Source organism: Chrysochloris asiatica, unplaced genomic scaffold (assembly GCF_000296735.1).
Source record: "Chrysochloris asiatica unplaced genomic scaffold, ChrAsi1.0 scaffold00036, whole genome shotgun sequence".
Lineage (NCBI taxonomy): Eukaryota > Metazoa > Chordata > Mammalia > Afrosoricida > Chrysochloridae > Chrysochloris > Chrysochloris asiatica.
This window is the reverse complement of record NW_006408554.1, coordinates 13,390,194-13,407,750: the sequence shown is the minus strand read 5'-3', so window position 1 is coordinate 13,407,750 and position 17,557 is coordinate 13,390,194. Positions and strand designations below refer to the sequence as shown.

The 17,557-nt window shown below is 40.3% G+C and overlaps 1 protein-coding gene across 1 annotated transcript in view; it reads left to right on the top strand.

Annotated features, from left to right (window-relative positions):
- The first annotated feature begins 3,380 nt into the window (after window positions 1–3,380).
- DNAJC5B (DnaJ (Hsp40) homolog, subfamily C, member 5 beta) overlaps window positions 3,381–17,557 on the top strand; it is a 59,751-nt gene continuing 45,574 nt past the window's right edge. The window contains exon 1 of the mRNA XM_006860054.1: window positions 3,381–3,499. Within this exon, the coding sequence (XP_006860116.1) occupies window positions 3,381–3,499 (119 nt within the window). The remainder of the gene's footprint in view (window positions 3,500–17,557) is intronic.

Here is a 17,557-nt window from a genome sequence, read left to right as displayed (position 1 = left end):
CAGAGAAAAAGAGGAAAACCCCCAGTGAGATGGATTGGCAAAGTGGCAGCATCAATGGGCTCAAGAGTGGTAACGATAGTGAGGTTGGCCCAGGATTGGCCAGTGTTTGGTTCTACTGTGTGTAAGGTCCCTATGAGTCAGTACCAACTCGATGGCACCTAACAACAACAACATAATGATCACAGTCAGAATGCCCCAAAAGGTATGCCTATATTTTTTAGTTGGCTTGGATGACTATTTCTAGCTACCTATTCTATAGTCTCTGGTAGCATAGTGGTTACGAGCCATGCTGCCAACCTCAAGGTCAGCAGTTGAAAACTACCAGCAGTTCCATGGGAGAAAGATGAGGCGTTCTGCTCCCGTAAAGATATACAGCCTTGGAAACCCTGTGCAGGGACGCTATGAGTCAGAACTGACTCCATGGTACTTAACGACAACAACAACAACAACATTCTATAGTCTTAGAATTAGAATCATTATATTGATATGATCTCAGCTGGCATTAGCACCCACTAACTTTAGGAATCTTGCCACTCAGCTAGATATTGAAATCACAGTAAGAAGGACTAGCTCTAATCTTATTCCTTGCCCACCATATCACATACCCTACTTTCCAAATTTGTGGCATCCATGTGATTAATTGGGAAGCCTGCCTTGCCCTCATTACTTGCAGTTATTTTGTTCCTTGGTTGGGACACAGTCAGAACATCATTATTCTGAGGATATGTGTGTGTGGAGGCAGAAGAAGGGATAAGGAAGGAAGTAGTAGCAGTGGTGGGGTTGGAACAGTGCCAGTTACTGAGGACATTTTTCTTTTCATTATAGATATGTGATTGTTGTTAGGTGCCATTGTGTCGGTACCAAGCCATAGTGACCTTATGCACAGCTGAATGAAACACTGCCCGATCCTGGGCCAACCTCACTACTGTTGCCAAGCTTGAGCCCATTGATGCTGCCACTTGGCCAATCCATCTCACTGGGGGTCTTTCTCTGACCCTCCACCTTACCAAAAATGATATCTTTCTCCAGTGACTGGTCCCTCCTGGATATAGTCAGTTGAGATGAGTTTCTGCTGAACTGTGGGATTTTTCATTTGTGCTTCAATTTCACAAACACTGAAAATGCTCAAGCACACTTGTTGTTAGGTGACATCAAGATAGCCCAGCTTCAACTCATGGCAACTCAATGCACAACAGAAGAAAACCTTACCCAGTCCTATATCCTCTACATCATCACTGGGAGGCTTGAGCCCACTGTGTGTCCACTGTGCCTTCCAACCTAGAGGGGCATCTTCAAGCATGATATCAGACAACATTCTATTGTCATCCATAGGGTTGTCACTGGCTGATTTTCAGAAGCATATTGAGAGGCCATTCTTCCTAGTCTGTCTTAGTCTGTAAACCTGTTCACCGTGGGTGAGTGACCCTGGTGGTTCTTGAAATACTGGTGGCATTGTTTCCAGCATCATTGAAACATGTCAGCCACTGCAGTAGGACGGGCTGATCAAAAGGTGATATAGAAACAAAGGGGATTCTAAGACACAGCCCCAGGCCTCAGCTTACTTGCTCTGTATGGAAATTACGATGGTTGTATGAGAAACGCAAAGCAGAGAAGTAATGAAAATAACCTCTATAATTTACTGAGCACTCCCAGTCACCTTATTCTATATGACACTATGAGTTGGAATCAACTCTACAGCAACAGCAACTGCTAGACAGTGTGGGAGCTGTTTGATTTTGTTTGTTATGTGACCTAGCAAAGTGGAGAGAGAATCAGGGTGGCTTTTCATCTTGTCTTGTGTGAGCCAGGCGTTTGAAGCTAGGGTCCATTGGCCTCCCGGGGCTCTAATTCCATGGAAAGCTAATTGGAAGGGGCAGTAAAGTTGATGAGCTCCTGTCCGTGATGTTGCACCCTCAGTAGGCCTGTTTTGTCCTCCAAGCCTTGAGACTTGCAGGAGTTTTACTTGATGTCTGATTCCCCTCAGAACTAGTTCCTTCTTCCCTCAGAAATCTAAAGTCTCACAGAAACATTTTAAATTTCTTTATATTGTTGATCTAAATGAAATTCATAGGACCACAAACCCTCCCCACAATACACTGGGGTCTCAGGGGCCTCCTAGGCCACTCTAACCAGATAGACAATTTTCCCTTGGCCTTGGTCTCTGCCCATGTTGTCACAGCCATTAGCCTGAGGTAGGAACCAACCTTGAATTCCACTTCCATCTGAACCACACACATCTGTCTCTATCATTGCTACTAGTGTATATATGTGAGTGCCTCTGAAGTCTTCTCCTCCATCCATTCATTCATATCCTTCCATTCACACCTGCCACCCAAAGCTCAGATTCAAGAGATGAACACTGATTCTAAGGAACTTTGGGTCAGTGAACTTTACAGCTTAAGTGATTTTTGTTTTTAAATAGATGAACTCATTAAATCCTCACAATAGCTGTTGAGTCTGGGCACCTTTCCTCTCAGATTCACAGATAGACAAGGTCATAGAGCTGGTAATGGCATGACTAATATCTCAACTCATAGTTTCTGGTTACAGGGCATTTTCTGAATTACACACTGTGCTGCTGCCACTAACAAAAATAGTTATTTAAAAATTTACTATGTTTTGGGATATATTATATACATTATTTCTAAATCCTGTAGATGTTCTTATGAGGTATATTTTATTATCTTTAGGTTATGGGTGAAGACACTGAGGCTTTGAGAGGAAGTGGCTGGACAAGGGATTGGCCTTTACATAGAGCCAGAGTGTAGCAGAAGGATGATCCTGAGGGACCTGGGGTGGTAACTCAGTTCTTTCTGGATGGGCCAGCAGGGAAAGGGGCTATCTCAGGCACTGGACTCATATGCTTTCTGGAAAATTCTAGACCCCACGGATGCTGAGAAGTTCTGATCTGGCTCCCAGGAGGGACTAGGAATTTTTTCCTGATACTTTAAAATGTTTGTTATTATTATTATTTTAAATTTTGCTTTAAGAAGACCAATAGACAAAGAATAAAATGGACCATCACTTGTATGCAAGTTGAATCTGAAAAACAGACCAAAAAAAGAGCTACTTATGGTTAAACAAATAAAAACTATATGTGCCTGAGTTACAAGGATTGATTCTCCATTCTGAATTAACTAGGTGTTTAGATAGCATCTTGCTTCTATTGAACCATGAGGACACAGCCTAGTTCCATTTGCACGACTCCCTGTGGTCTTGAACATCCTAACTGGAAGCTTTATTTCTAGATCTCATCCCCTTCCTCCTCTTCTATTGCAGCTGACACACACAGATGGTCTTCCGATTTTCAGCTGACAAAAAAGTGTGATCCAGTCCGCTTCATCTTTATTTCCCCTTGTTTGGTTTTACAGCCTGAGAAAATGGCCTGTGATACGTCCAGCTCAAGACAGAGGACTCTATCCACTTCTGGCGAAGCTCTATATGAAATTCTTGGTCTACAAAAGGGAGCATCCAATGAAGAAATTAAGAAAACCTACAGGTATAGTAGAGGAAGTCTAATGATGATTCTTTCTGTGTTACTTTTTGTTGTTAAGTGCTCTGGAGTCAGTTGTGATTTATAGTGACCCTGTATAGCAGGGATAGGGAATCTATTTTCTGCCAAAATTTATAACATCATTCACTGGCTATACAAAATTATCAGCTTGAAAATTATCTGGATACATTTGGTCAAACATTTAATTAATTTACCCCTAAGGACTCTTGGTGTGGCACCATAGGATCAGCACTGGACTGTGAACCACAAGGTCAGCAGCACAAATGTACCAGGTGCTCCTTGGAAGACCCTATAGAGGGTTGCTATGAGTTGGAACCAGCTTGACGGTCCTTAACAATGTGATGGCTAGAACTGAGGTTGCCTTGGCAGGGCCAGATCAAATGATTTCATGGACTTTGTACAGCCCGTGGAGTCCTGGTGTGATGCTGTGGGTAAGTGCACTGAACTGCACTGCAAAGTCAATTTGAACCACAAGATCAGTGGTTCAAGCTCACCAGCTGCTCCTCAGAAACCCTATACAGGGTCGCTATGAGTCAGAACTGACTAGATGGCACTCAGTAACAACACAGCACGTGTGTCAGATGTTCCACAGCCTTGCTATATAGGGTTTCTGAGGCTATAAATCTTTGTGGGAGCAGAAAGCCTTATCTTTCGTCTGTGGAGTGGTTAGTAGTCAAGTGCTTATCTTACAGCACCACACCAGGTCTCTACTGTTGTTGCTAAGTGCCATCCAGTCGTTTTCCACTCATAATGGCCCTGCGTAGGGTTTCCGAGAAGCAGCTGGTAAGTTTGAACTGCCGACCTTGTGGTTCAAGTCCTGTGCTGATCCTATAGCACCACACCAGGAGTCTGTAAGACTCTACTAATGATACCTATTTTCTGATTGGCAAGTGCCTCCGATAAAGTCATAAACTTTTTGCCAAGACCCAGTAATCTGAATGTTAGGCCTGTGTTCCCTGCTCTAAAATACAGGCAATTAGGAGGAGACAGTATGACAGAGAGTTTATGAAAGAACTCTCTGTTGATATGGGGCCTTGAGAGGAGAACCTGGATGTCAGAGAGAGAGAGATCATTATGAATGCCTTTTGTTGTTATACTGACTTGGTTTCTACTCATAGCAGACCTGTATAGGGTTTCTGAGAACTAGCTGGTGGGTTTGAACCACTGACATTTTGGTTAGAAGTCCAGTTGCTTATACTAAGTGCAATCAAGTCAGTTCTGACCCATAACGACCTTCTATAGGGTTTCCAAGGAGCAGCTGGTGAGCGTGAACTGCCAATATTGCAGTCCAGAGCATTAGCCCACAGCACCACACAAGGACTCCCCCATGGATGTGTAAGAGTTGTGATTTAACCTATGTGATATAACAACCACTGAATCTGGTAGAGGACATTAAAAAATTTTTAAATGAATATCAACTTGACACAATGATTGTATTATAAGCTACACTCTTCAGTTCATCAATGTTGATCCTTTGCATCTGATTTAATTCCAAGTTATCCATTTCTGGGGAAAATTGAGATACTCTTTTTTTTTAACTCCAAAGAATAAAAATGTCATAAATACAAAAATAATTTACTTTTTATAGAAAATTTGGACATTATTAAGCATGAAGAAAATAGCATTATTTGTCCATAATTGTACCTCTAGTAATAATTGATATATCCTTCTAGTTTTTTTTTCTGTATGAGTAAGATATTTAAAACCAAATTGAATTTCTCTATTCTCTAAATAGTTTTCTTTTGAACAGTGTTATTAAATATTCTGATTTGTAATGGTTGAAGCCTCTGACTCCACAATACTTTATTCAATCCCTTAATGAACTAGTATTTAACATGTGATTTATTTTAGTTTTTCCCTATGCTGAATATCTTTGTACTTAAATTAGTCTACGTATGTCTCATTATTTCCTTAATATTTTTAAAAGTAAAGTTTTGCCTTTGTTGAAACTATAAACTATAAATGGAAGTTTCTAGTTTTGCCAGTTTCTTTTTATTTGCCTTTGAATTGAGTTTTAAAATTTTATGGGATTTTGTTATCATTATATGGAAGTTTAAATTTTTTAAAGTAAGCTGATTTGTTAAATCATTTCTTTCATGGCTTTTGTTTTATGTGTTGTGGTAAAAAATAAAAGGCTTTCTCAAATACAATATTATAAAAAATATGAACCCACATCTTCTCATAGTCCATTTAGGATTTTGCTTTTATAATAAATCTTTGTTCCACATGAAATTTTTTGCATAAATAGAACTCCAGCTTTATTCTCTCCCCCCCCAAACATCACTAGCCTTTCAATAGTTATTGAATTTTCTATTTTTTATTCATTGATGGGAAATTCTTTGGCATTAGACTGAAATCATCAACATCTTGTAAACTTTGACACTTGAAATACCTGAAATGTTGAAGAATAAATGAGTATGGTGAAAATTGCCATTTGGATCTTGAAAGTTCAGTTCAAATGGTAGCCTGATCACAGTTAATGTCAATTATCTAGTTTATGTTTTACTTAGGGTGCTGGGGAGAGAAAAATGTTTGTTTTAGTGTGTTCTCTAAGCTGGGAGTGTGCCTGGGTGCTGCTCAGCCTGCCTGTGGGTGGATTGGGCTCTATTTGGATGGGCAACATTAAACTTGAGTCTTAGGCTTCATGCTTATCCATTGTGCTAGGGCACTGGGCAGGAATCAGAGTAATCTCATTGGAAGGCTTCATACCTACGAAGATGTGTCCCCACATGAGAACAAAGTGATACCTACTTTGTACTTTCAAAAACCCATTTTACTTTACAAATGTGACTTTTAAGGATCGTTGTAGTGTGGTATTGTAGGATGTAAGCATTGGACTGAAAAATTGGTTTGAACTTCAAGATTGGCAGTTCAAACTCACCGGCTGCTCTTCCGAAACCCTGTACAGGGCCATGATGAGTCTGAATCAACTCAATGACATGTAATAACAACAATTACTTTTATAAGCTAAAGTTTCAGGACATATCCTAATTAAGCCACTAATTGTGCTGAGTTGTTCACAGTTTAATAATTACAGCATAAAGTATTTTCATGTAACCAGTGTCTTGCTATTAATTTTGTTTTAATATTACACAAATATTATTTTTTCCACTGATTAGGGTACTAGTATGCTGTGAAAAGAGTCTACTTCTTTCTAAATTGCACATTTGTATTCTGCAAGTTATTAAAAATGTATGAGCAAGCTGAAAATCCACAGAGAATATTATTCTTATATTCAGGATCTGGATCAAAGCAGTCACAATATAGTGAGATTCAAAGTCAGTGAAATTTAATAAAATTGCCAACTGTTGGATCTCTATACACTGCTTGACTTGGTTGCAACGTCATTGTTAATTCTTGGCTGTGCTATTAAAAAATAAGGCTGAGTTCATTTTTTACTTTTATTTCAAATTTTTTAGTTTTAGATAAATGACATAAGCAGTTGATTAAAAATGGGAAAATACAAATAATTCTACAAAAGATGTCTCTCGCCTATCCCTTTCTCCCAGGTTCCCTTCCCAGAACAATTATAGCAATTTCTTGTGTCTCTTCTGAAGAGATTGTTTGCCTATATAGGTGTATGTATAGAGGACTCCAAGGGTGGCATTACTGTGGCAAGGTATGACAAGCACTGGACTGTTAACCACAAGGTTGGTGATTTGATCCTAACAACTGTTCCATAGGAGAAAAAATGAGGCTTTCTACTCCTATAAAGATTTGTAGCCCTGGAAACGCTAACCAGGGTCACTATGAATAGGAACTGATTTGACAGCATACAACAACAAACCATAGAGGACTATGGGTCTGGACAAGATGGTGTAGTTTTATGTGGTACCTTGAATTTATGTGATATGGCTTTTCTATCCAATGTCATACTCTTCTTTTTTTATTACAAAGTTTTCTATTGTGAATCAAGTGAAAGTTTACAGGGCAGATAATCAGTTTTATATTCAACAAATCATATACTTTGTTTCATTACAATGATTATAATCCCCTTTATGTACCACCAGTTAACAATATTTCTCTGTATTCATTATTCATTGTAGCTCTTTTTTTTTTCTTTTTTTTTTTTTAACACTCAGGCATATATAATAATTTATACCACCAAAGGGCACATTCTGCAAATCTGCCTCCTGGCCACCAGCTCTTAGTTCCCTCAAATTCCATAAATTTAGAGCCCTCAGCTGCTCCTTCTCTTCATGTCCCCATTTCTGTCTCTATTTCTAGTGTCGTTGCTTCTCTGAATAAGGTCCTGCATTCTGCTGGTGCTCTTATCCAATGTCTTCTTAATTCCAACCATGTGATTGGATGGGACCATGCAAATAAGGTATACAGGACTCTTAGACTAGGATTGGTTAGTTTTGCCATTCAGCTAGGTTTAAAAGGAGCCATCTCAGAATCAGGAACAGACAATCCCAGGATCATCAAGAAGGAAGAGTATGAGTGAAGCACGAGATCTCTACCTAGAAAAGTGGTGACAGCAGAGGCAATGGCAGAGGTGGTGGCATGGAGAGACAGAGCAGCTTCCATCTCTAGGCCCATGGGCTGAGTAAAGCTGAGTACCTATGGGCAGGAGACTGGCTTACAGAATGTGTGTCCTTTGGGCATTCACAGACTGGCTAAAAGAGTTTTTCATCAGTTGACTAAGCAGGCAGAGGCCAAGGGGCCACATGGCTGAGAGGCTGAAGAGAAGAGTGAGGTGTGCCTGGAGTTTGGCACATTCCTGACTAGAGAACTGCTTCATCCTGAACTTTTCTGATCCTGACTTGTCCTGTTCACTTCCCTAGTAAACTCCATAATCGGGAGTATTATTATGAGTTCTGTGTGGCCATTGCAATGGATTACTAAACCCAGATGGGAAGAAGAGAGTTCTGTGGATGGCTGGTATCAGAATAAGGTAAAGAAGGTTGTAGGGTGGAAACATGTCTGACCTCTGCTTCATAGGAATTGGCCTTGGGCTGGTTTTGCATTTGATTCTCTTTTGAAGCCAGGGAAAGTCAGACATGGTCTCCCATATTGTTTTTGCAACTTGTTTCTCCCTCTCCTCCCTTATAAGTACAACAACAAAACAAAAAAACAAGCCAGTTGCCATAGAGTCCATTCCCATTCATGGCAACCCCATGCATTGCAGAATAGAACTGTGCTCCTTGAATTTTTATAACTATGACCTTTGAAAGCAGGCCACTAGACTTTTTTTTTTTTTTTTTTAAAGGTTCCTCTTGAGTGGATTCAAACCACAAACATCTTTACTTTTTGGTTAGTAGCCAAGTGCTTAGCCATTTGCACCTTCCAGGGGCTCCAAGTGCAACAGAAACCCCTGGAAATAACACAGGAGACAACCAAAAGATAACTATGAAGTAGAGAGAGGAAGGTGAATTGGTTAGGGATCCCAGGATTAAAGAAAAGACACAGCTGCAAGGCATCTTTCCACCCTTCCTGACCCAGGCTCTTTGGACACCCAATCTGGTAACATAAGGTAGCCCAGGTGAGTTGTGTCAGCAATAATAGGTAAACCTGACAGAAAAGGCAAGGGGAGCCCTTTGGAAGACCCTCTGGCTAAGGAAATCTCTCTGCATTTCCACCAGTCTGAGGCTCACCTCTTCCATACAGAGACACTATGTGGCAGTGGGCAATAACAAGAAGGATTTCTCCATAACAAGCACTGGCCAGAAAGTACTCTTTGTTCCTGCAGACTACAAAGAACAGAAATAGAAAGATGCACCTGACCCAAGACTTGGTTTTTACTTTCAGTAGCCTCATATGTATGGAGTCCTGGTGTGGTGCTGTGGGTTAATGCACCAGACTGCAAAGCAGTTTGAACTGCAAGGTCGGAAGTCCAACCTCACTAGCTGTTCCTCAGAAACCCTACACAGGGTCACTATGGGTTGCAACCAACTTGGCAGCACTTAACAACAACATACATATGTGAAAGTTGGACAATAAATAAGGAAGACTGAAGAGTTGATGCATTTGTGTTATGGTGTTAGAGAAGAATATTGAAAGAACCATGGACTGCTAAAAGAACAACTAAATCTGTGTTGGAAGAAGTACAGCCAGAATACTCCTTAGAAGCCAGGGTGATGAGACTTTGTCTCTCATACTTATGGCATGTTATCAGGAGGGACAAGTCACTGGAGAAGAAAGAGTATCATGTTTGGTCAAGTGTAAGGTCAATGAAAAAAAAGGAAGACCCCCCCCCCCCAATGAGATAGGTTGGCACAATGGCAGCAGCAATGGGCTCAAGCATAGCATGGTTGTGAGGTTGGCTCAGGACTGGGCAGTATTTCATTCTGTTGTGCGTAGGGTTGCTATGAGATGGTACACTCCGTGACAGCTAATGACAATAACAACAAATCCTCTCATGCGGTTTTTATATATATTGAAAAGCATAAAACCACCTAGTACTCAAGGCTATGCTATTTAAAGTTATGAAGGGTTAAGGAAATTAAAGGGACACACAGTTTCTGCACTTGAATTGGTGAAATGTTGATACCAGTGGTAAAGTCACAAATGTATAAGCAACCACTAAGAAGGGATAAACTCACAAAACAAAGTGGCAAACTAAAAATCACTCTAAACAAATCAAGACAAAATCCTAAAAACTGTTCAAGTAAACTGTAGGAAGGCAAGAAAAAGGAAACAGAATAAGAAACCGAAAACAGAAAAAACAAGATAAAACAAAACAATAAAATGGTAGACTTGAGCCCAACATATCAACAATTACCTTAAATGTAAAGGATCAAAGCATATATATCTTCCTTTCTTTTTAATGCTAATGGTGGACTATATTTCCCATCCTGTACTTTGCATTCTTCTTTTAAAAACTTAACTAGGAGATCATTCTAAAAAATGATTAGTTCATATAAAATTTTCTCCCTTTTAGTCCATGACACTGTTGTTGTAATTATTAAGTGCCGTTGAGTTGATTCAGACTTATAGTGATCCTGTAGATGGCTTTCAAGGAGCAGCTGTTGGGTTTAAAACACCAACATTGTGGCTAGCAGTCCAGTGCTTATCCTACAGTGCCACACCAAGACTACAAGTTGTAGGATTCCATGACAAAGATGTCCTATCATGTAATCAGTACCCTGCTGGTTTTAAATCCAATGTTGAGCTTCTCTGAGAGGAAAACCCTATGGCCATCAAAATGGAGACAGAAATGAGAAAAGGAACATTATCTTGTTCCTGCCTACTTTCCAGTTCTTGCTAAAGGTGTCATGTCTATATTCTAAGTTTCTGGAGCAAGAATCTAACCAACCCAGCTAGGTTGAATGCCAACCCAAATCAAATTAGCACTGACCAGAGGTATGGAATCACAACCCTGAACTCTACTCCCCACTATTACTTAGCAAGGACTGTGGTATACAATTCTTACTGGAAGAAAAAGAGGATAGCATTCTTCCAGAGACTGGAAAGCAAGCATTTGGCATCTCTACTTCCTTATTTCTTTAGAGAATTACCACAAGTAGCAACGTACAGATCTATTTCAGTCCCTTTCTGTCTATTTGTTTGTAAATCTTTATCACAGAATCTTTCTGTGAGTAATACATCTTCTCCCCACATCATCTGAAACTCAGCCACACTTCATTGCTATAAGTTGTTGTTGTTGTTAACAGACCTTCAGTCTGTTCCGACTCATAGTGATGCCGTATAGGGTTTCCAAAGAGCGGCTGGTCTTTAGACCAGCTGTGGTCAGCAGTCCAGTACTTATCCTACAGTACCACACCAGGACTCCCTTAGTCATGTGATTAATTGTAGCTCCCAGCTACTTCAATCGACAGTTTGGACTCTCAAACAAAAAGAGAGCTACAATGTTCATCCTTTAAGTACTGGCCCTTGCTTTACTGAGATTTTGTAAAGAGAGATGAAATCATTTTTTTCAAAGTATATGGAACCCTTTTCAGAACAATACAATGGAAGTACCAAATACTACGATAAATGAACACATATCCTCAGCATCCTTTTAAGTCTAAAATGATCCTTCCATTTGATGTTGCTGTTCTAAACCATTTGTCAAGCATAAGGTGAACTTGTGTTCATGTCAAAAGTACCATCTCACAGTCTAAAAATGGTGGCATGAGTCTCATAAAGGGTTCTTCTACAATGAATACATCGGTTTTTGTCATCCCGGAGCATAATCATCCTAAGGAGCTAGAAGCCAAAGACTCATTTACCTCAATTTTCTCACTGCTGGGTTTTGTCACTCAGCTCTGCCAATGTTTGCATGAGTTAAACCCTTGTAGCATAGTGTATTACAAGCTGGGCTGCTAACGTCAAAGTCAACAGTTCGAATCTACTGGTTGCTCCATGGGAGAAAGATTTACAGTCTCAGAAAACTTATACAGGGTTGCTATGAGTTGGAACCAATTAGGTAGCACAAAACCACCACCACCACCATTCTTCTACTGCTTGAAAGTCTTTGATCTCCATATAATACTCTATGAAAGAGACTCATCTGAATTAAGTCTTTAAAATTCAGATACTCCTAGAATGACTAACAGGTTACCTATCTTTCACACAGTTGCCTTACTAAACTAGAATTCTTTTCCCATTAAATTTTTATAGTTCCTGAGAAGCAACAGGCATTTTGAGTTAGGAAGCTGGAGAGAGAGATACTAGTCAATGGGAAGACAGTAAAGTTTTGAAATAAGGAGCTCAAAGAGTGTTCTTAATACATAATTCTTAATATTCTGGCTGTGATCTCTTTTAAGGAACCCTAGTGGCTCAGTGGCTAAGTGCTGAATTGAGCACTTAGCCACTGTGCTACTAGTTGCACTGTGAGAGAAATACGTGGCAGTCTTTTTTTTGTTTTTTGTTTTTTAAGATTGTTGTTGTTGTTAAGCGCCATCAAGTTAATCTTGGAAATCCTATGGGCCATTTCTACACTCTTTTATAGGGTGGCTATGAGTTAAAATCAATTGGTCTGGTTTTGAGGTGTGTGGCCCTTTCAAATGACTCAAGAACTTAGGTTATCTGTAGTCTCTCCACCCTTGTCTTTCCCACACCCTTGGGAAAGTCTCTGAGGGTACACGAGCCAGTTCATTCCCATGTAAATGTGTGCTCCACCAAGCCTAGTTTCTGCCTTGTTGATGATCTTTGCCCTGCTGCTAGCTTGGTGGGTGACCATGCTAAAGGGATGGTAGAGTCCTGGATGCTCAGCTTCTTCTTGGTACTACCAACCAAGCCTATCTAGCATGGCAGTCACTCCTTGCTAAGCATTTGATAATCAAGTCCTTTTGGATATTCCTCCAGGCCCAGAAGCCTCCCTGCTGCTATCTTGAGACCTGAGGCAGTCGTCAGTATCTGGTGGACTGTGACCTTGGGAAATGGTGGCTGGGCCCAAGGATTGGGTCTCTCCTCTTTGTGATCACTTTGTTAAAGACCCCCAATGAGATTTGGGTAGAACCAATCTTTCCTTATAGGTCTCTTTCCTGAGCACCCAGACTCATGCTCTACTCAGAATCTCAATCCCTTGTGACAGATAAAACTTGGTCACTGACTCTTTCTTCCCTTAGCAGACATTCTTTTCCAGAAAGCCCTGCATTCAATGCCACCCCTAGGCAGACTTCTGCCAGACTGCCTCACTGGTTCATCAGACTTATCGAGCTGTAATTGCCTCTGAGGGAATATGGATTGGTTCTTTCCCAGAAGGAGGGACTTCTGAGAGGCTATGTTGCCAGGTTTCCAAGAAATGAAGCCCAACTTGATCAGTAGGTAACAATGGTGCAAAGATGCAATCCCACCAGAACCCTACAATAAGCCCACCTGATTCTGTGTTCTCCTTAGTAACTCGAATGAGGTAAACACAGTTTGTCCTTTTACTGTTTCCAGCAAGAACTTTTGCCTGTGCAATTAGATTTCTTCCTTTCTTGAAATTGATATCTTATGATACCTCATATTGTTAGGTTCTGACACATAGCTTAGTTTAGTTTCTGAGGCTGTAAATTGTTATGGGAGCAGAAAGTCTCATCTTTCGCCTTCATAGCAGCTGGTGAGTTTGAACATCTGACTTTACAGTTAGTATTCCAGTGCTTATCCTATAGTACCATTAAGGCCCCCTATAGTACAGCATCTCATGTTGTTTTTGTTAAATGCTATTAAATTGGTTCTGACACATAGCAACCCTGTCTAGGATTTCCAAGTTGAGCTTGAACCACCAACCTTGCAGTTCAAGCCGACGTGGCAGTCCAGCACACTTACCCTCAGCACCTAATTGTTGCAGAAGTTAGGAAGGCTGATCAAAACACTTCCTGACCACTACAGGAGTGCTGGAGAAAGCGGTAATGTTCTTAACCATATTGTTGTTGTTAACTGCCCTTGCGTTGGCCCCCAACTCATGGTAAACTATTACACACATGGCATCAGATCATTGTGATCCATGAGGTTTTCACTGGCTGATTGTCTGAATTAGACCAATAAGCCTTTCTTTTAGTCTGGAAGCACCACCTAGACCTGTTTAGCATCTTAGCAACAGGCTTGCCTCCACTGACTGACATGTGGGTGGTGACTATGCTTGAGGTACATTGGCTGGGAATTGAACTTGGTCTCCCTCATGGAAGGTGGTAATTCTGCTGAGCCACTACTGTGACTGTACTTAACCATGTTGTTGTGTCGTTAAGTGCCTTTGAGTTGGTTCTGACTCATTCAGATCCTGAGTAGGGTTTCTGAGAAGTAGCTGGTCCGTTTGAACCATGGGCTTTATGGTTTAGAGTGTAGTGTTTACCCCACAGTGCCACACCAGGCCTCCATACTTAACCACTTGTTGTTAAGTATCATCCAGTTGGTTCTTACCCCTAATGACCCTGTATAGGGTTTCCAAGGAGTGGCTGGGGGATTTGAACCTCTGACCTTGCAGTTCAAACCAACCTTTTGTCCAGTGTTGATTCTACAGCACCACACCAGGACTCCATAACTTAACCATCTTAAGTTGTTGTTAAGTGCCATCAAGTGGGTTCCAACTCACAGTGTCCCTGTATACGGTTTCTAAGGAGCAGCTGGTGAGTTTGAACCACTGATCTTGCAGTTCAAATTGACCTTGTGGTCCAGTGCTTATCCTACAGCATTACACGAGGACTCTAACTTATCCATTGTTGTTGGTAAGTGCCGTTAGGTCGGTTCCAACTCATAGTAACCCTATTTTGTAATTCCCCCTTCTTTTATATCTCTCTCATTCCTAGCAACATACTAATTTTACTGAATGCAAAAATGAATTTGATCAGAAAATAACTCTTGCTTGTGGGTGTGTGTCTGTTTTCATCTGGATTATAGTTTCAGCTTTTTCAGGACCATTTTTCCAGTGACTGGTTTGGTCATCTAGCTGAAAGATGAGTCTTTTGTTGATCAGAAAAGACAGTTTGGGGCACAGTGCATTTGGTGTGGCTGTGGGACCTTCCAGTAAGTTAGGGGATAAGGAAGACTGCAGAAAACAGGACAAATTAAGCACTTTAGAGAATGTGAGTCTTGTTTATTCAAGACTCTCATATGCAATGTGAATGTTCATTGTTATTTAGATTGAAGTATGCACTTTTGAGGCATTAGAAATAAGATTAAGATGTTGCAAGGAAGGCTGACTTGTTTGGGTGGTATTTTTGGTGTAAAACCCTAGCAAAATAGAGGCCCACTGGCTGAGATGTCACACAAAGGTCTAGATCTTTAGTTCCTTGGAGAAATGCAAAATCAGAGTGAAATGGTTTCATACATCAGTGCATTCTAGTTTACAGGCTACCAAGGGACTCAATTGACTCTTATTTCATTCAATTTCACATGGATCTTTATGTAAATTGTCTTATGTCTCTAAAGAGGTTAGTTGCTTCAGAGCAGACCAAAGTGAGGCAAGTTTTGTTTTCATAAGGAGCAGGAAATTCATTTCCATAGTGATATGTGGCAACTCCAATCTGTGGTGTCTTTACCCATCTTTATTAGCAATTACAGGTAGAAACAAAGGCTGCATATGAATAAAGTGCAAATGCCAGGGGAATTCATGGCTAATAGAAGAATTGTAAATATTTACAAGGCAAAATGATGATTCAAGCTCACAAAATTAATTGTAATTAATCTCCATTAAGCACTAATCTATTTCCTGAACCCTAAAACCTGAGACTAAAAAGAAGACTATATGAGGTTGTGCTAGAATTGTCTTCCAGGCTGCCTGTCAGAACTTCCCTTCTTCCATCTCAAATCTTCAACTTGATTTTCCTGGCTCTTCCTACAGCATCAGCTTCAGTTTAGTGCTGGGCACTAAACTCTTGTTTTTACTCACTCACTCATGCACACACTATGTCCAAAGTACGTGAGACGAAGTCTCGCCATCCTTGCTTCTGCATCATAGGAACATGCAAGTCTCTGCTGACAATGCATAGGGTTCAGATGATCATTTAGATTAAGGTGAATGCTTTCTTCCATCATTTATTTCTCTCCAAGGCACTATTGTATGTGCTGGGATACAATGATAAGCAAACCATGGTCCGTCCTCAAGTAGCTTGGGGTCTAGTGGACGAGACATAAAATAATCAAATGATTAAAAAAATGAGTGCCTAGTTACAAATGAGGTGAGTACTCTGGAGGAAAGAGTATGGTTCCACAAAAGCAAATAACCAGAAAGACCTAATCTGGACTAGGGATTAGAGGCTTCCCTGAGAAATTAAATTCAGTCTTAATTTTGGTACAATCATGTCAATTCATACTAAGGAACCAAACCAACAAAAATTTCAAACAAACAAACAAAAAAACCAGAGGTCAAGCTCAGGAACCAGAATGAGTCATTAATGGCAATAATAGTACAAAAACCCAACATTTATGGAACATTTACAGTGTGCCAGACTCTGTGTTCAATGATTTATATTCATTATTATTCTGTTTATTATATTCCTATAATAATTATTCATATATAATACTGTAGTAGTATTGTAGGTACCATTATCACACTCATCTTATACTTGAGGATACCGAAGTTTAGAAAGATAGGTTAAGCAGCTGTCGGAAGTCACAACAGTAAACAGTAAAACTGAGATTGGTACTTGGGGTGCCTTATACCAGAACCCACTCCTCTTAACCACTATACGTTAGTGTGATACTGTAGGATAAGCACTGGACTGCTAACAGAAAAGGGTGGTGGTTCAAATCCACTTGCCCCTATGTAAGGTCACTATGATTTGGAACTGATGTAACAACACTTAGCAACAACAACAACCATTAATCCAAATGAGTCTAAGGCTAAAATGAGTCTAAGGCTGAATGATGGTCCATATTGGAGGGTGGAGCAAGGATAATAGTCTGAGAAGGGAGGCTAAGACTAGAGTTCAGGCTCAGGTTGAGATTAAAAGGCAGAGGTAGGGTGAGGGATACAGAGGGAGCACAGATCTTCAAGTTGCAGCCGGTGTGGAGAGGTGGGTCCAACTATCAGCACACTCAGATGATAGTTGAACATCCCTGGGCATGTAATGCTTGTCCTTGAACTGCATAGAAGTAGCTTTTGATATTAACTATCAAGCCTCTATACATCTGATAAGTTGTATAGAGTAAATTCTGCAAGAGAGCCCATCTAGGTCTTAGGGTAATATTAAGGCCCTTCCTCCAGCAGCTTCTTGGAAACCCTATACAATGTCACTATGAGTCAGAGCCGGCTCGAATGCACATACCAACAATAAAGGTCTTGAGCAAATCTTCTGGCAACACTAACAAGTAAATACAACTGCTTCTTAAATCATCTGTTGATAAAAGACAAAACAAAACATGTCATCATTCATCTGTTTACTGCCTTATACACAATACCTATGACTATGCCTATTGAAAGATTTACTTGATTAAATATTTTGTGAATAAATCAATGAGAAAAATGGGTGCTTCTTTTTCAGAGTACTTTAGCAATGGGTATCCAATCAAACAACCCAGTACAGTAATTCTTACATGGATAAATGAAATGTGGTATATCCATACAGTGGAATATTGTTGTTGTTGATGTTAGGTGCCATTGAGTCGGTACCAACTCATAGTGACCCTATGCACAGCAGAATGAAACACTGCTTAATCCTGGCCAACCTCACT